General features: G+C 37.6%; 3 protein-coding genes across 3 annotated transcripts in view; 1 reads left to right on the top strand and 2 right to left on the bottom strand.

The window, feature by feature from the left end:
- nid2a (nidogen 2a (osteonidogen)) overlaps window positions 1-12,199 on the bottom strand; it is a 52,464-nt gene extending 40,265 nt beyond the window's left edge. The window contains 1 exon segment of the mRNA XM_026362807.1: window positions 12,131-12,199. Coding sequence (XP_026218592.1) covers window positions 12,131-12,163 — 33 coding nt within the window. The 5' untranslated portion in view covers window positions 12,164-12,199.
- Window positions 327-11,980, top strand: ptger2a (prostaglandin E receptor 2a (subtype EP2)). The gene is made up of 3 exons (XM_026362813.1): window positions 327-507; window positions 1,856-2,773; window positions 9,084-11,980. Exons 2-3 carry the CDS (start codon window positions 1,925-1,927, stop codon window positions 9,384-9,386), a joined length of 1,152 nt encoding a protein of 383 aa, XP_026218598.1. The 5' UTR covers window positions 327-507; window positions 1,856-1,924; the 3' UTR covers window positions 9,387-11,980.
- A 1,118-nt stretch (window positions 12,200-13,317) lies between the features above and the next one.
- Window positions 13,318-21,204, bottom strand: part of txndc16 (thioredoxin domain containing 16) — a 43,347-nt gene continuing 35,460 nt past the window's right edge. Inside the window, exon 21 of the mRNA XM_026362809.1 lies at window positions 13,318-13,390. The gene's annotated coding sequence lies outside the window, so the exon portion shown is untranslated. The remainder of the gene's footprint in view (window positions 13,391-21,204) is intronic.

Below are 21,204 nucleotides of genomic sequence, written 5' to 3'. Positions count from 1 at the left end.
CCGTTTACCACAGTTTTCTGACATTTTGTAGCTCAACGTGATTTATTAAGGTAAGTTAACGCCAGACTTTATTAATCCTCCAAGGTGCAATTTAAATTGGGAAATAAAGTATTTAGTAATCGGTAGTAAATTAAAGTTACAGCCCATCACTCCTTGTGTTGGACTAAACACCAGCTCCACATGTGGTACTTCTAGGAGCATTTTCACTGAGTAGTACTTGGGGAGAACTTCCTACTTTACTAGTTCCAGCCAGCTTACAAGGGGTGGGCGTACCCGAGCAAGCTGACGTCATCGCATCGTACCCTGTACCCCGGGTTCATTCATGTCTTCCTCATCAGACGCGCGCGCCTCGCCCTCAACACACCTTACCTTCACACCGAAGCGGTTTCATAAGTGAAACCAGGGATTAACGGAGATTCATTTTTCTGCACAGAGCTCTTCAGTCTGGGCTGAAAACACCAGGAAGAGGCAGCTACACTACGGGGAGCAAGTTATTAAAAAGAACAGGTGAGAATTTAATTTTAATGTTTCACAGCTGATGTGACAGTTGCTGCCTCGCGCATTCAGAGCGACCATAAATCCAAATTCCGTTTAGAAAAAGAGTCGGTGAAAAAATGTCTTATTTACAGAGAGAAGGAGACAAAGTGTAAGACGCACGAATTAATTCATCTTATCCGTCAGTAGTCGATGAACCATTCGGCACACAGTCTATATGAATTCAGCTGCGTACTCTTCAATTAAAGCACAACTTTAAGAGTTAATAATCATCTGTGTCTCTCTAAGTCAGTGTGAGTCTTTAACAATTATGTCATGTAGTAACTCGTGTTCTGTGCCCATGAGCAGGGAAACTCTATTTCGTCCATTTCACTACGCAGTCTGGCATCATACTTTAGATTAAAGTATCGCTGTTACGCAGTACATTACATTGTTTTCACAACTGCAGTAGCTGCAAGACCTGCATTGATTTCTACCAAACACAACCCGCTGTCTGCAGACTGACACCTCGACAAGCGCTTTGTTTGGGGGAGTGAAAGGACAACACGGTTTTTATTGTTGACTATTTTATCAGTCAAGGATATTTGGAGCAGGCATCACCAGAATGGGCGCTGGATAGAGCCAGTAGATGATTACCGAGAGAAGAAACTTCACACACGTGTACATAAAAATACTAGTTAGAAGATATTCACAGGGAGGGCTTGACTTTTTTTCTGATTAATGCAACAGCTGCAGTTTTTTTTTCCTGATTCAGCAATTTGATCTGAACATTCAATGTGAATACATGCACTGCAACTCTGTGAACCTTCAGCTGATATCTGATTACTGGTGAGAAAGAAGAGGAACAACTTTAGTTGTTGGTTACTGGAGCACACTTCAAGCCTGGGAATTTTTCAGAACATGCTAAATGTTTTTACAAAAGGAGAACCAAGTACTTAATTTCTGTCTAGCTACGTATGGGAGTAAAGTTAGACAAACACATGCAAACATTACTAGAGTATTGCCCAATTTGTGGACACTGTGGAGTGAACACATCCTTGATAAATGATGTACATTGCACCAGTGAGTGCCAAACAAACTGTTGTTCCTAGTTAGTGTAATTTTGAAAATGCTGGACATAGGTCATATGCAGGCAAGTTTAGACAAAACAAACACCCGCTAGGATCCCGCAATAAATGAAAAGATGACATTTATTTATTCATGTTTTGGAATGCAAAATAGCAAATGCTTTGTGGAAGAAAAATGACAAAAATGAGAATGAATGGAGTGTGTCATCAAAGTATCTGCAGATTAATTTTCTAAATACTTGATAGTTGCAGCTGTAAACCTGAGATGTTCTTTCTTCCTTTTGTTTAACCAGGATGGATGCAGACAGCTATTTAAGGACAACTTTTTGACGTTTTCTTTAAAGTCAGAGATAAATTTTCTAATGTCCAACCAATCGCTGGCTACAATGGATTTAGACTCACAGGAGCTATGTCCAAACACAACACACATTGACTCTGCCAAGACCCCGGTTCCCAGCGCCATCATGTTCGCATTGGGCATTTTTGGCAACGTGGCCGCCCTTGTGATTCTAGAAATCCGGCGACGCAGAGACGCAAGGACTGGAGGTACGTCGCAACGTGCCTTGTTTCACATTCTCATCAAAGCACTGGTAGTCACAGACTTGACTGGGACCTGCCTGATCAGCCCACTGGTGCTGCTGTCGTATTCGCGCAACACTACCATAGTGGGGATGTCGCCAAAAAGTAGAAGTGTGTGTGTGTACTTTGGTTTTAGCATGACTTTCTTTAGTCTAGCCACCTGCTCACTTCTCTTCACTATGGCGCTAGAGAGATGCTTTGCCATTGGATATCCCTACCTATACAGCCGCCATGTCACCAAAAAATGTGCCTATATCACAATCCCCTTATTGTTTTTGTTGTGTACTTTATTCTGTCTGCTTCCTTTTGCGGGATTTGGTGAATATGTACAATACTGTCCTGGCACTTGGTGTTTCATTGACATGAACCCAAAGGAAGTAGAGGACCGGGCCTACGCCGAGATGTATGCCACTGTCATGCTAGTGCTGGTGCTGGCCATCGTGGCGTGCAATTGTTTTGTAGTGTACCAGCTGTTTAAGATGTACCAACGTCGGAAGAGGAATGGCTCGCTGACAATAACCATGAGAGCCAACAACGAACGCAGGGTGATGTCCATGGCTGAGGAGGTGGAGCATCTCATCCTGCTGGTGTTCATGACCATCATCTTTATCGTCTGCATACTTCCCCTGGTGGTAAGATGCCAGCTAACATATAAATAAACATGCTTATGTAGAGTTTTTAGACGAGGGAAGGTAAAAACTAATTACAGTAAGCACTGACGAATAATAGCTGTACGCTGACTCTTCAACGCCTTCCTAACCTCTATTTTTGAGTGTATCTCATACAGAGCTGTTACATATCTTCAAAGAGCATCAGACTCAAAACAAAGGCTACCTGAGCAAACACTTTATATAAGGTTTAAATTTAAACCTTATATAAAGCAAAAATGTGAGGTTTTTCCAACTAGACCTAAATTAGACTAGACTTAATTCCAAAAAACAACAAAAAAAAAACAAACTAAAACCTATTTAATATCTTGCTATAACTTGAAAAACATGTCTCACCATAATGAATACTGATCAAATTTTAATTTGTTATTTTGTCAAGGTGACAGTAATATGAACGGTGTTATATATAAATATATCAAAATATATATCAAAACAAGACAGACAAACAAAGATACAAGTATAACTATGTCATGCACAATTGTGGTATTTTGAGACGTAATAATGCAGCCATTCATTGTTAATACAATAGACTATGGGTTGTTCTGATGCCAAGATGTAGACAGGAAACATAACATGAGCACAATTTTCAGCCTATCTGACTGATGCCTATCATTATGTCAGTGATGAGAGCTACTTTTGCACCATAATCAAAGGATTGGGAAGTGGGATCATCATCAGGGTTTAAATGTGAAACGTTTTTGTTTGTTTTTGTACTGCATTCATTCACATATATAGTGTATCTACAACAAGAATTTACATAAAATCAGTCTAGATCTCTGAAGTAGATAAAAATACAAACCACCATCAAAATATCTTAGATTTAAAAGGAAAATCTGTTGTACAAATACATTATGAGTTTGACTTGTTTTTATAGACTGGTAAATTAGCTTTGGTTAATACACAATTTGATCAGTAAAATCATCAGGACACAATTTAGACAGATGAGAAGCAGATAAATGTTTCTGGGCCTGACATTTGAAAAACAAATCTATGACTGATGACTAATTCAGAAATTGAGCTATATGAGTTTATTGTGCCTGGTAGATGGAAAAATAATAAGACTACAGTGAGAATTTAATTACCTTTTCTGCAGAGGACAAATACAAAATGTATAGAAAAATATTATGTTGTGTACTCTGATGAGTCTAAAATTGTGCCACATACTAGCAGCAGCCAGGACTTTTTTGGGGATGTTCTTATGGCGTACAATATTCAGCTTTTATTGTGATCAAACTTGCTTTTATTTATTCTACACTGCTTTTAATTTAACAACCAGTAAAAACCAGTTCTGAGAGAATTACCCTAAAGTTGATTTTGCACCCACATGTGACGCATGCATGGATGGATGGATGAATAAACTAAAAGTACAAATGCAAACCACATATGACTCATCATCCAGTGATCGACCATAATGCTCTCTTAGTCAGACTCCTGGGCACTGTGATTGTAATCACCTCAGTTCAGTGTCACTTTCAATCCGAAAATCAATAACTTTCCCAGCAGCATATGATGATGTGCACTTTATTGCAGACAGCAGTAATGGGCCAAAGTGCCATTTTGAGCGCTTCTGCCGCACAGCTGTGGTTTCTTCAAATGGAGGCAGAAACTTTCATCTATGCCACGACTGCCAATTTGTGCTTAATATTTAATTGAATATTCCAAACATCCCAGACTGCAGGAACAAGACAGGAACAATTTTATGAGCTCTCATCTCTTTAAATTGAGAGCATTTCTGGCAAAAAAGCTATTTTAAATTCTATATACTGAAGTTGTGCTGTTTTCATGCTAATAAAAGTTAAGAAGAAAGTAATGATGACACATACTGGAGCCTATGTGTATTACATACGTATCAGGCTGGTCAAGCACAGTGGGAATGACTGTCTACTTTGGTTTTCTTCATTGGCTCATCAGGAGGCTGAATGAAATTGATGTTTTAGGTGCAGTGAGGTTAAACAAGGGCAGACAGTGGAGAAAGGAAGAGGAGACTGGAAACCAGAAAAACACATTAGGCCTCAGCAGATCCTCTATCCTCTCTCTGTGGTAGCTATAGCTTCAGTGTTCATACTTTGAGGTTTGACCACTTTTTAAATGATGTCATTTTGCTGTGCCCTCTTCTGCAATGATTTAATAGCATCTGGATGGACAATTTACACGACTGGCTAACATAACAAAATCCTAATAAATAACAATTAACCCAATTGGATTTTTTTAAAGCTGATTTGATCAAATTTAGTAAAACTTTCATTACATATGGATGGAAACCCAGCTAATTTTAGTACTAATATCCAATTAGCATATTATCTACAGTATGTGTGGTCCCCAATGGCAGCTACTCTAGCTTCTTAAGGAAGGGATTCAGGGACCAAAATAGTTGTTAATGTTACTTCAATTCAAAGATCCACATTGGCAGTTAACCAATCTGGAGAACGCTCTCTATGTTACTCTGAAACTCTCTTCTCAGCAACAGTGACAGAGTGATCAGAATTGAGGGAAGGTTGAATACACCCAAATACAAATAATTATTGAAGAAAACTTGCTCCATAGTGAAGCAACCTCAGACTGAGCAACGGTTGACCTTTTAGCACGGTTGTCAAAGCGATGATAGATTGACTTTAGTTCAAGTCTCTGCTAAAATGATAAGACTGCATTTGTTTACTTATGTCTGAAATGAAAGTCCCATTGTTATGTGATTAGGCTGCTACTGGTGTATCTGTGAGCAACAGATAGCTGCTCAGATACTGTACTTAGACAGGTGTAACAAATAGAGGACTAGAAGCTGGGCTTGCATTGATATTTTACAGGTGTTTTATGATTGCTCTGTTGTTGCAGTCTTACCAAGGCTAGGCATTCAAACATACTAAACAATGGAACAAATGCATAACTTATTTAGTACATTAAACACATCTATCATGACTATTCAGCCAGCAAAGTGAAACTTGAGTTTGAGGGCAGCATATCACACACTCATGCAGCGAGATCAAACCTTTTCCTGCTGATATAAAATTTTGGGGTTTGTGTGATGCATCTGATTAAAATTGAAAGATCACAAAAGTAAATGAAGAGCTGGAGAAAGTACAATAAAAAGATACAATCAAAGCACAGTTGTGCTTTGTTCAGGGCATCAGCTCCTTACAGACACTTTAGATTAAGAGTTTTATTACACTTCCTGTTGAGTCTGAGAAGAAAATATGCTCACGGTGTGAGTCGGACTTCTTGCTGAGCCTGGCAAAGCAAAAAACAAAAAAAAACTTTTTTCACATGCACTACTTTGTTTTTGTCTTCTAACACATGGCAAAGCCTGTCACCAATCACAGTAATGATCTTGTGGTTTTGTTTAGTGAAGTGTGAGGGGTATGGTGCTGTTACATACATGTGCGCCACATCTTCTTTGTTTTCTATACCAAGTTCTTTGATTTGAAAGACCTTTTATGTGTCTTTGAATTTTCTGAAGATTTTGTGGTTTTTCTGAATGGCTTAAATAACAAATTATGATTTCCTTGTAGCGTTTTAGAATATCTGGAAAGTGAGTTCTTAGCAGCTCTGTATAGTTTGCTGCTGTATAGTTATAAGAGAAGCTGTTGTACAAACAATCAATTTGTCTTCAGCTGCTGCTTATGTGACCAAGAAACAGGAAATTGGCATAGTGAGATTAAAGTAACGATGTTGACACAATGATTCCCATCTCATAAAAATAGCTGCGTTTAAAAAGAGAGAGGACTAGAAAAAAAGTGACAATGAAGATAGAAATGGAAATTATGAGAGACAGCAGAGTTTTAGAGAGAAACTATATGAGAAGGTCACTTTTTCCTGCACGTTTAGCCGGATATTGTTCCACTTAGACCCCCTGAGAGTAAGCAGCTGGAATTTCTAAACCTGTGAACTAGTCACAGTTTCCATAGATTGTATTCCCAACCTTGTGGCTGTCATCGTGGGGTATAAAAACTTTTCTTTTTATTCTAGCCTATCCCTACCCTGCCTAATTTCACTGATACAACTGAATTACACAGGAGGACCAGATGAGTGTCTGTTGCATTATTGGCCTCAGTGCTAGAAATAAAACCAGTTTAACTGAAAAGCTGGGTCACTTTAATAGGGTTAATAGGGTCAATGTCTTACTTGGAGCTTAAAAAAACAGGTCCTTAAAGTCAAAAAGCCAAAAATGTGCCTCTGCCATGCACGAAAAACATGCACTCTAAAATTGCCTTCAGCTTTGATTACGGCACACATTCATCGTGGCATTGTTTTGATAAGCTTCTGCAATGTCACAACATTTATTCCCATCCAGAGTTAAATAAATCTTTTGCCAACATCTTGTTTTGATAAAGGGAGAGTTAGACCGCTGTGCAGTCTTCTCCAGCACATCCCAAATATTCTCAGTGGGGTTAAGGTCTGGACTGTGGTAATTTTAATGCAAATATCAATAGTCAACAAAAGTGCTGGTGGAAAAAGTATGTAAACCCTTGGAATTAATTATTAGTTGACCTTAGTTTGGCGAGGCATGGCTCACATAAGCACACATTTAATTACAAATTAATGCAGAAAACCATGAAATTCCCAAAGGTTCACATACATTTTTATGCCATATTTAAACACATTTGGAAGTAAAATTTGTATTATACCTTAAGATTATGAGAAAGGTGGCAAAACAAATGTCCTTTGTAGATTCTATATTATCCTAAAGATAAAGAGAAAATCTAAAGAAAAATTTAACAGGTACAGTAGTGGGTACAGTACAGTACCATTGCGGTCTGTAGCATTTTTCCACCACATGACACCAGCTCAAGTCAGCTTGAAGCCGAAGTTGAAGATAGTACCTGGTACTTTTTGGTATCACCTTCATTGTATTTCCCAAACTCTCCTGACTTTTTCCGGTTTTGCAAGTCTTTCATCTTGCTGCCATCTGAATTTTTTTCCTTTACTGTGACAAAAAGCCACCCAGAGACAAGGAACGTTATTCCTTTAAAATCCTCCATTGCAACTGTGTGTTTCACCAGTTTTATGAAGGTTTCATGCAGCATTGCTTTGATGACCAGCTACAGTGAAGGACTGCTATTTGTACTGAAAATAGTACCTGTTACCAAAAGCACATAGAGTAGCGTGGATACAAGTTGAGTTTAGCTGCTATAATGTGATGGAGAAGTGCTATTAGAGACAAAAACTATCGCTAGGTGGTTAATGCCAGTTAACTTACTGTGCTTATTGAGCCAAGTCATTTTATCCATTTTCAAATGGAATATGGAATATGAAATATGAATCTTCGTGTGGTTCAGCATCAGCATTTAACATCAGCTTTTCAGCCTCTCCTAAAACCACAAAATATACGTGTTTACATACTCAATAATTTATTGGCTGCCTGTGTTTGCATTGGTAATTGGTCTGAAAGGCAAACAAAATGATGCATGAGTGCAATTCAAATGTTCCCTTTAAATTAGAATATTACTCTGTGCTCTGCAAACATCCTGTGTGCCAGGATGAGTGTTTTCTGCATGTGCTGTCAAATTAGGGAGTGCACTTTTTGTTGAACATGCAAGAATGACAACATTTATTATGCAATATGTAAATTGATCAAACACAAATTTAGACTAAACCCAAAGAACATACTCATAATGCTATGCAAATAATAACTGACATCTCCAGTTGTCACTGGTTGATGGCTACAGCTGCGGGACAAAAAGAGAGAAGACATTGTCTTCATACTGAAATTTACAAACTTCTGATGCAACCATTCAACCTATGCAATATATATTTGGCAACAACACATTTAATTAAAATTTTCATTAGCGCTCCATTTTCCTTAAGTGTCTTTTTGCAAAATATTATGTATAAGCTTGCTAACATCTTAATATATACATAACAGGTACGTGAGTATGTTGGCATGCTGGCACTAGATTTCGTTGTACACATGATTAGCAGAGTTTTGACAGCGTTCACAGCCCAGTACACATTCACAATAGTGATCTAGATAAAGCATAAATTAGACTTGAAGCATAAAAATGCTGTAGTACAAGTGCAACACAACTCAATTAAACCATGTTTTAATTAAACTACCATCTGAAATGTGGACAAAATAATTATACTCTGTTAAATGTCAAAATGGAGTTGAATCTTACATAATGTGTGAACAACAGAGAGTTTACTGTGGGATTGGAGACCAGGATGTTGGCTGTATGTAGGTGAAGGTGTTGTGTGCCTGTCACTAGTGTTGTGAATGTGTTAGCTGTAGGATTATACAAGACAGCTTAACACAGCTTTTCTCACTTCTTCCCTCTCATAGTTCCGGGTGTACATCAACTCTATAAATGTTGATGTAAAGACCTCTAAAGAGTCTCACAGGTTGGACCTGATTGCCCTCCGCTTCATCTCTGTGACCTCCATCCTCGACCCCTGGGTCTTCATCCTGCTCTCCCCAAGTGTGCTGCACTTTTGCTGGGCCTCAGTATGCCAGGCCCCACTGGGAACCTCCAGGATTTACATGTTTAAATCTCAGATGGTTGAAGAGAATTCCCGTGCTAACGTAGAACTGTCTCGGCCAACACCAGAGTACACTGAAGATTTTAAATCGGTAGAAAAGGTATGACCGTAACAGTATGCTACAATCTGATAGTTCTATTTACTGCACACAATTGGATGGTGTGTTCTACTGAGTAATCACATGAAGTGATCTACACCTGTTGTTCTTCATGTTCTACAACCACTTCTTCAACTGTCGGCCGCCTCTTACGACTTCAAGTATTTCAGCTACGTTTATGCATATGGAATGCATCCTGACTGTTTGAGAGATTTATATTTTCAGAATAAAAGCTTGACATTTTTGCTGCTTGTATTTCAGAAGAAAAAACAAAAGGCTGCTGCTGGGGAAATGCTTTTGTCTACATCGTAGTTGGAGAGTCTTGTGCATATTAAGTAGTAGAGATCTTCATCTACATTATGAATGTGGACAGAAATTGTATTACCCTTACTAATTTGTTGAGATATGTTTGTTCAATTGTAAATAAGGCCTCAAGATATCACGCATTTGATGAAGCATCAGTGATCAGGGGTGATCATCTTGAGAAGAATCTCTTTTCACCTCTGAGCTTCTTAAACACCTGACCTTAACCCTTGGTCCTGCTTTGGTAGTCGTTCCTTTTACATTCATGTCAGATTGTCAGATTGTGTAAAAGGTCAAAGGACAAAAAGCCTGAAGAGGTGTAGGTAGACAGAACTTAACTCAGGAAGTCAGAAGGAGAGATCGATAAATACAGAAAAGGTTATACCAATGCTTGTATTATTTATACATTCATATTTGTTGTATAATGTGATATTGTATAATACCAATATTGTATAAAAAGAAAGTATTGTATTGTATTGTATTGTTAGTGACAGCAGATAAATAATTACATAGTCTAGCTGCAGTTGTAGTACTTGTAAAATGCTAAATGAATAATAGAACATGTATTTGTAACAATGATACAAAGAGTAGTAGCTACCTCCTCTAATGACAAAATATTACGCTTATGATTATTTTGTCAAACCACTTCAAAGTTCAGGGTCTCCATATGTTAATTATTGTTAATGCATGAAATTAAAGCTGCCCTGCAAAGTGATGAGTATATTGTTTGTTACTTATTGGAATAACTGAAACCATTGGCAGTTATGTATGTGCAGTATTACTCTTTGCCAATGTATGTTGATATCCGAACAAAATGGGGTCCCACTTTTAAGAACGTGGCTCCACAGTGCTACTAGTGGTCAACAAGTTAATAGGGGTACCTTTAACTGTTAAAACTGCAACATCCAAAATGTCAATCCAGTTGGGTCAACACCTTCATGGATTATAGCTGCACTGTTGAATTAGACTACATTAGTTATATTTAGCTTAAATTTACCTAATAACTAGGCAACTGAGTATATTTGTCTATTACCTAAGCACCTTTGTTTATTTTCAATTAGTGGCATAAATCCGCTCTCACTTACAGGATTCTTTGCAAATCATCCTTCTCATATGTTGCTTTGTTTCCTCTTGGCAAACAATTTGCTGAGTCACATAACCTTCAAGCTATTTGGAAAATCAATGACAAGAGTGCCTATAGCTACCACGATGCCCTTTGAAATGTATTTGTTTTACAAGGGAATATCTTGAAATGTGTGTCTTTCCAATGGACCATTCAGGGAAAATGACCCGCTTAAATTGCCTCTCATAGCCCAGGTGGAAAATGTCATGATTGCATTCTTGTATCTCCACTCTTATCTGTCCAAACACATTCAACTAACAACTTAAAGCAAGATGACAAAATGCACGCCCACTAATATAACAGACTATATACTCCATTGTATCAATCAGTGCCGTATTAAAAACTGTGGCATATAGTAAATGTATTATTGTAAATGTTATATAACAATGTCAGTTCTGTGTGTAATCAAATGACTACTGGACTTCCTGGAAAAAGCTTGTAGTTTCCTCCACTTTTTGTATTCCTTTTGCATGCTGGTAAAAAGTTACACATGGTGGATTCCCACTAGGTTAAAATTACACAACACCACAGGGAATTGTAACTATTACAACATTTTTTCCTTAAAAAAAATCTAATTCAAGTATCTGGAGAGGAAATAAGCTACTGTGGATTTTTGCTAGATCTCCGGTTATAAATCTCTCAAAAGTAAAAACACTTGAACAGGAGCAGAGGTGTATTTAAATTGAAAGAGTTTTGGTCCTTGTGTGTACAGGTTGATAAAAAAACTAAAACAAAACAGTCTCATCAATTTGTCAATTTAGAGGATGCCAAAATCATTTGATGATCAGGTAAACCTTGTAGCTGTATGTCCGAATGTGAACCCTTCTGTGTTGCATGCAATTATGTGTGTGAGAGAGAGAGAGAGAGAGAGAGAGAGAGAGAGAGAGAGAGAGAGAGAGAGAGAGAACTTAAGACATTATTTAGTGACTGCATTGTGAGAACAGTGGTTTATTGCTTCCCTTGATCTGTTGTTGATTCTGAGCTCAGCGTTGACTATATGGCTTACTGCTTCCTGTGTGAGTTTTACTTGTGTGTGTGAGACTGACAGCACTGAAATGTAATGTCAAAGCTGAATGCCACTGACTTCAATGTGTTTTTATAAAGTACTGTATATGTGAAACTGAATGCACTGAGCACACAAGTGTGTACTGACGTGTAAATAAACTCATGTACCAACTTTTCTGTCCAACCTGTTTTGTAACCCTTTTTCCCCCCTTTCTCTCTCTCCCTCTCTCTGTCACACACTGTGGATGGGTTCCAGATGTTCAAAACACGGCCGGATCTTTCAGTTTCAGTATGTTGGCCTTAGAAAAACTGTTGTACTCACACGCTTGTGCCTGCCACCATTTGAACAAAACATGTTTCTGTGGTTTAACCCAAACCAGCACAGGTCTCTGCCTAAAAAACAAACAGGAAGTCAATCAGCATCTTATGATTTTTAGTCACCCAGCTAATTTTTTTGGTTTATGGCTGCAGTTTAGTGAGCTCAAAAACATATATAAAAATGTAAGACACAAACTGAAAAAATATTTTCAGAAACCGATGGCATATCATTTATGTATAAATGTATGTATAAATCTACATGTCACCAATGTACAGTGTCAGTTGGTAAATACCTCAAATTGATGGACCTCAGTATCTAGATATCCAATACTTTGCCATTAGCTAAGAAAACAGAACACTCATGTTAGAATAGAGATGTAACAAATACTGTACAATTGCACACAGCTTATACAGTGGTGTGAAAAAGAGTTTGCCCCCTTACTGATTTCTTATTTTTTTAAACATGCAAAAAAAATAAGAAATCAGTAAGGGGGCAAACTCTTTTTCACACCCCTGTATATATCACTATACTCAATATTTGTTTTTCTGTCACCTAATTAACACATTTTATCACTAACTAAACTTAGTCAAATGGAAACAGGCATCACACCCTGTCGCAGTTTAGAAGGCTAAACTCACTTAATATAGTTATTCTTATGACACTGTTCACAGTCGTACACGTGCATAATAAGAATAATTCAGTTGATTATTTGTGTGTTCACTTTAAACAGGAAATGCTAAAAGCTGTGCAGAAGTGCCAAATGTAAATAGGCTACAGATTAATACTACAGATGTTTTATGTGTAGCCCCAAAAACTGTAAGTGAGCCTTGGAAAAACTGTGAATATTGGGAATGTATTTTTTTTTTCCAACACAGACTAGACAAAATTCAATTTTGTAAATCTGTAAAGTAATCACTATGTCACATTTGCCTTGAATTTTTGAACAGTAAACATACCTGTTCTCAGTCATACAATATCTAGTTAGGTCTTAGAAAAAGATAATAAATTCTGAATTTATTGTGGTCATGTAAAATGCCAGCTCAGCAGATGCACAGATACATGTGACCATCATGTGTATTATGTTTTATATTGTGTAAATGATGGATAGTGTTTATTAACAAACATCTAATTTAAATTAAGACCAGCAATTATTATAATTAGACCAGCTCTGAATAACACTAAAGCCAAACTCGCCTCTGTGGTGCTTGTCCTTGTAATTTCTGAGTCCATGTTCTCCAGTGTACCAAACTTCATTTGTTCTATCTTAAGACAGCAGAAAACAGTTGGTGAATGACATTTGGTACAATGAGAAAAAGTTGTCTGACACATTTTAATATCGATTAATTTTTATCCTAGATTTTCCAGACTACGTCTTATCTGTCTCCCACAAATTATACAAAATGGACCATTGCAATTCTGATATGCATTTTTATAGTATTCAAATATTCAGATTCCAATTTCACTTGGATAGGAGGCAGATCAAGAAGTAGTTTTGGAAAGCATGACAGGCAGCCAACACCAGAGTACACTGAAGATTTTAAATCGGTAGAAAAGGTATGACCGTAACAGTATACTACAATCTGATAGTTCTATTTACTGCACACAATTAGATGGTGTGTTCTAATAAGTAATGAGTGAGTGGTTTACATTATATTAAATATACTAAATGTATGTTGTATGTATGTTTTATATCAGATTTACAACAGAAATTAGAACTAAGAACTAAATTATTATAAGCATTAATACATTCTCATACTAGACTACATTGCTCTCCTTTATACCTGGTAGTTACATACAGTGATGGAGACTTCTGTGTCTTTACTTGCAGTTAAGATGAGTCACAGGTCTTTACTCTGATAATGATTAGCTTAGTCATCTCTAAAAGTAAACACAGAAAGTAGCCTCCATGGCTGTTACAGCAAACTACGTCTGAGGGCAACTTGCCAGCGAACCAAAATATAGCGCACGGTGGTTTGTTTACATGGATGTATCTCTGGCTCGATTTAGCATGGTGGCTTGTTTTAAGGGGAAGAACCTTGGTTTATATATATGTCTTCTAGGGAAATCTTATTGTGAGGATAACTGCAAATCATTTTGCTTTGATGTGAAATGTTACTCTAACACATCTGGTGTAACAAGGTCAGTGTTGTGTTTACAGCTTTCACGCAGATAACAATTCAAGAAATGCAGGTTTACAAGATGTAAAGTTTTGAGTCCATTAGTTGTTCTGTGTAAAACATTTTCATTACCTTTAGATGTAATGCAATCACCGTATACACCAAACATATTATAAAGGATGAAGTCACACAGCAAATGCAATGCACATGAGTTATGACATTACAGACATGGTATGACTGCTATGTACTGGCTGATAACAATGACACATCTGCACGAGCGCCTAGAAACAAACTGTGGTCTTTGTAATATGATATGATTCAAGTCTTGTAGTATGAGTCAGACTCGAACTTGCAAAGCTGTCATCAAAAGCTATAATTTGATTACATGTTGACAGGAATTTTATTTCCCTCTACAATTAACCCTAATTCACTTTATATCCTGCTTGCTGTCTGTCAATTCATGTCTCAACAATAACAATTACATCCAAGTGACTTACCAGACATCTGGAACACACAAGCCTTAACTGAGTTTTTTCAGCATAATTGATAAATTGATTAATTAACCCTGTCTGGTTAATTGGATAATCTCTTCTCCTCTTGTGTTTGATTAGGTCAGAGGAAGGAAGGAGCTGATGTGTGTGCAGAGTTTGTATTTAAGCGTATGCAGATTACGTAGCTGTTTACAGTTAGTGGCGCCATTATACTAGATGCTAACCTTGATAGCTGTAGGGACTTATTAAACAATATAAGGAATGATGACGTATTAGAACTACTCCTAGAAGAATTTTATTCAAAAAGATAAAAAATAGCAGTAAGAGTGGTGCTAATTCTCGTACACCTTTGTCATGGGAATGTTTAGGGGGAGATAGTTTAGTTGGTTTCTATTTCAACAATGGGTACAGTGCCATGTTAACAGAATGGTTACAGTGCGTACCACGTATACGCAGAATCCTTAGTCTGGTTGATGACATTTCCTGCATCTCATACCTGTTTTCTGTCTGCCTCTCTACGAATACTAAAACTGACTATTAATTGACAATTAACTTGGCTTAATTGATTAATCGCCTTTAACCACAGTTGCCTTCATTTCTCTGACTGGCAATAACAGCTTTTGTGAATTCAAGTTAGAGCCACTACTCCTTTAATTTTGGTTCCCAGCAACACAGCAAGATGACATTTTTGCAAAGATAACTCTAACTTTCCTGTGTTTTGCCTCCAGCTAGCTTTCTACGCTCTTGCAGAAAGCAGATTAGAAACCTGGTTATGCGTTTACATGGAGAGTTCTCCAGGAAAAATCTACCTCTTGAATTAGATTTGATTAGATTTCTCTAATCCCCTACCCTAATTACGCTTGTAACATGTTTCCCGTTTATATGACACTTAAGAAATCAGTTTACCGTAACCCGGTTACTTGAGAGCATGTAAACATACTAAATGTAAATTGGTTCATGAAGACAAAGAAGGAATGATAAGGAGAAGGCTAAAGATCGCTAAGAAAAACTACTATTTTAAAATGATGATTGGAAACTCAACAGTTCAGTCAATATAACAGTTATTTATGACTTCACATCCTCTGCTTTCGACACAAAACCTACGTAAGTAAGAAAGATTAAAGCTAGATATACTAATGTCAGTGGATGATGTGGTTAAACTCTTTATTCGGTAGATTTTCAAAATTAAAACCAACTGATTTCTAGATAACCTGTTTCCCATCCTAGTTATACTGAAATTAGTAGGCATTCCCGTCACAGTGCCCACACATTTACAGACAAATGAATAATAATTCTTGAATGTTTGACACAAACACACAATCCCAATATCTGCAATTCTGAAAAATGTGATGCTAATATAAACTGCCCTGTCATAATTTCCAGTTGTTTTAACAAATCCTAATAATTTTTAATGAATTTGAAACAACTTAATCACTAGCCATGAGACAACAATAAAGATCTTATCCTCTGTCAGCAGCTGATGTCAGTAGTTCATAGGTTATGAAAACAAGTTTTAACAAGGTCACTAGGTCACCATGCACACAGGGAAAAAGGTATGGCTTTGAGTGAAGTAAACAAGTCAAAACAAAACCAAGAGCAACACGGTTGCTGATTATGCAGTGGGTGGGGTGCTGTATGTTATCTTTCATCTTGTAAGCTACTAGCAAAGATTTAAAATGACTGGTTGAAAATCCCATGCACACAGTTATCTGAGTAGTCTGATTCCATAATATCAAGCAATGAGTTTAAAAATTTTAACATTGTGTAAATTAATTCCTGTCCTTTTATGTTGATGTTATTGTGTTTGCCAGAAGAGGCAAGATATGAAAATTGGCTCCAAAAATTTTAAATAGACTATGTGAACTCAAAGATACAGGTTTTTATTGGTGAAGATGGTAGAACAAACTATCTGCTTGCTCAGCAGTATTACTCCCAATATTTGAAAAACTGTTGAAGACAGAACTATTCATCAACTTCCTGTATGCTCAAATGATGTTTGGCCTCTTTCTGGGATAGTAGAAGAAACTAATGTCAGCTCCAACAACTGTGAAGTCTGGAGAGGTGATATACAAGATATTATTGATGACCCTGGGCAAACTGTATTTTTCTGTGCCTAAAAAAACAAGTTGGTAGAAGTTGGTGACTTGCAGAAGGACACTTTACCTTTGGGCCATCCTGCTGCTCTGTTATCAGCAAGACTTTCCTTTACATATCAGTTTTGACCTTTAGAGAAGCATTTGACAGCATTATAAATGCAACAATGGCAGATGCTTCCTAATGTGACAGAGGTTTTTCAATACTATATGTATGTGCACGCTGCAGGTTGTGTCTTGTTACATAAAAAATGCTTATGAAGAAATAGTTTGTGGTTGCTTTATGACAGGGCTCTGACAGTATCCCATTATGCATAATACTGTGTAGGAGGCAGAAAAAAGTCTCAGGGTGAAACTATAATCACACAGGGCAGACAGGTTTAGTGCCACAATTTCATATTTTCTGTCCCCTGGCACTCACTGACAATTTAAAAGGTGTACTGTGGCTTTGCTCACAGTACTTCCTCTTTAATCCAAGAATTCAATCAGCCAAACAGGCAGCAGCAATTCAGTGCATACAAGCTAAGGCACTGCAGATCTGGTCAAGAGGTTCAGTTGTTGTTCAGACCAAACATCAGAATGCAAATGGAAAATGATCTAAAGATTGTTGGTGCCAGACATGGTGGTTTAAGATCTCAGAAACATTAAACCAAATGACTAGGTCTTACAACAGCATTCTGCAGAAGACCATAAAAGTCTATCCATTAAAGTGGATAGACGGCAGCAGAAGACCACAGCAGGTTCCACTTATGTCATCTAAGAACAAGAAGTTTAGGCTACAACAGACTCAGCAGAATTAGACAGCAGAAGACTGTTGCCTGATCTGTCCAATCTTCTTAGTAAAGAGTATGGCTGTAAATGTAGAACCTCTGTCATTAAGCCTCTCTCATCTAACAAGACAGCATGGCGGAGAGGTTAGTTCTCAGAAACCACAGCCACAGACTGTTGCCTGTAGTTTTTCTGGCTATTGCGTAGTGTCTGTTTCTCCTTTTTTCAAGCATTCCATGGTGGAAAAATGATCTGCAAACATAAATGTACCCAAACAATGAGTGTAGTTTCAGGATGTTTGTCAATTGGCTCAGTTTTCCCAAACTCCAAGGTCCTTTACCTCAGAATGCACATTTGTTCTTCTACCCAGTTAAAAAAGGGTCTTTGCTTGTAATTTCAGTCTTTAGAATTACAAAACTGTCTCCTAAAGAATATGTTTCTGTATAACTAGGCTGCAATCATAAATGCAGTTTTGAAGGGGAATTGCAACTATGCTAAATTATGTCATCTACAACAATGAGTTTTCTTTTTTTTTCGGAATCAGGCAGACACAGCACTTGGTTAAAGTTAGAAAACATTTCTGGTTTGGTGTGTTTATTAAGCAAAATGACAATCCTTCTCTAACCTTAAACAAGTACCTTTTCTTAAACCAAACTTCTATTCCTGCAAATTATGTGCATTATATGTCCTTCATCCACTCCAACTAGGAACTCAATTTCAGTTAATATATGTAGTGTTTAATTCCCTTGATAACTTTTGTTTCATCTAAGCATAATCATTACCTGATTACACATGCTACGAGTTAGTTGCATAAGGATATCCATCCTCCCACTGAATTCAAGGTTTGGTTAATTTCTGCCTAACTGACTATGGCGAAATATACAGTAACTTATGAATCAGACAGAAGAGGTATGTTGATCTCAGAGGGCCAACTGTAGACAGATGTGTCACCTCTCCTCGTCAATCGTGAAACCACTTCCTCTGCAAAGTGCAACAGCTCTACTCAACTCTCACTGTCTAATCATTGCAAGTCCCAGTGGTCATAAGGAGAAACCCTGAAGGAGGGTAAAGAATGAACTAGTCAGAGATTTCACACAGATTTGACAGTGAAAACAGGGATTGCTTAACTCTTAAATGTCCACTATTACACACAGCGCTGACAAACAGCCTTTGCATAGTTAGTGTGGTTAATTATAGAAACACGCTAGCTTTCAGATGCCGACTGGCCAGGGGGAAGTTTGAAAATTTTCCCCAGGGGTCAGTGTCTCTCAACTTGCAGGAGCTGCTGTTTGTTTTCCTAAACCCCTTATATTACCTCTAGCCTATATTCAATGAGTCATCTTAGCTGCAGCAACAGAGCTGATGCAATTTGTAACAGCAGTGGGGAACTACGCCAGTGTAAAGTACAGTACATTTGAGCAGTTGGTTATATGTGCTGCTTTTTGTTGCCAGTATAGGTAGCGTGGAAAACCTGCTACTGTGACATTATTACGGCTACAGGTGTGGCCATCTTTGTTGCATAAAGTTACCATGGTTAGTGGAAAATGACCTGTTTACTTGTTCACTGTCTCTACTGGAGAGCAGCAGAATTATCCAAAGGATGACAATAACATCACTGTTGACTGTCTGGGTTTCCTTCTTTCCAAACACTGGGAGACCAATGTTGATGGCTGACTGTGACTTGACTAGACGTTACATTAGCTTAAATTTTTATATGTCTCAACTCCCCACAAATCAGACAGAACATCAGTGACTTGTTATTGAACTTGTTAGTCTACTGTTAGTACTTCTAGTACAGTGCCAACCTCACCAGACCAAAGCCAGCTATGTATTAGGTGTATATCGACATAATGGTATAACACTGATTAGTGTCAGTGTGGCAGGTATTTATGGTAACAACAACAAAGTACAACATATGACTAAACTGACTAAAACACAACAAAATGGTCCTGATAATAACAACTTGAGTGACAGCTGTGTGGTCTGCAGCTGTAGTTATCTGTTCTGTGAAGAGTTTTATCAGAAGAGATGGGTCTGAGAATCCCCCCCAGGATACATCTGTTCTGAGAGGAAAGTGTAAAAACAGCAGTAATTATAAAGACATGTGATGTTGTGAGTCCTGAAAAGCTGGCAGACAATAGCAAGTGTCCAAAGTTGACTGGGTAAAAGGTGTGTGTGCACGTGTGTTTATGTTTCAAAGTCGATAGGGTGAGAGGTCAATGGTCTAGACATGTTTTGTCTATGAGAAGTTAGTGTGTAGGTCTGTGTGTGTGTGTGTGTCCCATTATTTCTCATGTTTTGCAGCTTAACACTGTAAAGCATCAGGCACTAATCATTACTTAACAGTTAGTGTTTTTGAAAAGAAGTGAAGTGTGCGGAACAAGAAGCCAGCAAGTCTCACGTGAGGAACTTGCAGGAAATTGTGCCGTTTGTGATCCAGCTTAGTGGATATATGTCATCCTTTATGACAGTCAGTACTATTGTATGCCTAACATTCCCTGCTGCTTCTAGGTCATAATTGACCTATTGTCAGTAACTGAGCTGTAATTGCTGATTGAATCTTCAACATCAGGTAAGAGGGAGTTTGTCTGACGCAGATAGACCTGACACAGAATAACTCAATGAGAGTTTGCTGCCTGCACAATTCCAGGACCAGTAGTATTAAACTGCACAAGTTATTACCACAAGGAACAAAAATCTTAGAAACTTGAGCTGTATCAACAGAATGAAATGTTCTAGTGTTTTCTGGCTGACAGATGATTTATAAGTTTACCAACAAATGATAATAAAACATGTTTCCATCTCTTCTTTCTTTGTCTCGTGTCTCAACACATGTAGTTTCCCTCTAACCTAGTTGTACCCATCCTCCCTTACCCTCCCATCCCCTGCTTGGACTCTCTGAGAGCTGCACTCACTGTATTCAACTCTTAACAGGTCTACCCATGAAAGCACCTGAAAATGTCAAGTGGGCTTTATATTTTCTCTAGTGAACTTGTAAAAGCACTAAAAAATGAATGTTTAATTTTATTACAAACACGATATGGCTTATGTAATGGTTTAAATGTCATGCAAAATGTGTTGACATTAAATGTCCGTGTATTCATCCTAGCTTTTGAATGATTAATAAACTAATAAACTCATCACTAGCCATCACTGAACACAGAGGGGACACTTCCACTGGATATTTCAATATTACTTTATATGTCAGATAAAAAAAAAAATGCTATATGTGACATTTAAGCTTCTTCTTGTCCCTGATAATGACACAACCAGTTTTGTAATTGGTCAGCTCAACTACTGTCTTTACTGTAGCTGTTCGCTAAGTGTTTGCTTGATTGTGATATTATAATAAAGTGAAAGAAAAAACCCACTTGCTTCACTGTATTTCAGCAGTAGCTTGAGCATTTTGGCTGATCAGCTAGCCTTGACAATATCGAGCAGACCGGTTTTACATTTTGCTGTTGTGCATTTTTATTGTGTGTGTGTGTGAGTACTTCTATGGTGTGGCTAAACTTACTAAATGTAGCAAAAGCTTAACAGACATGTAAGAAATACAGTTCATACATCAATAAATAAGCATTCTACAGATTTACATAAAGCTGGAAAGG

Source organism: Anabas testudineus, chromosome 2 (assembly GCF_900324465.2).
Source record: "Anabas testudineus chromosome 2, fAnaTes1.2, whole genome shotgun sequence".
Lineage (NCBI taxonomy): Eukaryota > Metazoa > Chordata > Actinopteri > Anabantiformes > Anabantidae > Anabas > Anabas testudineus.
This window is presented reverse-complemented; position numbering and strand designations above follow the sequence as displayed.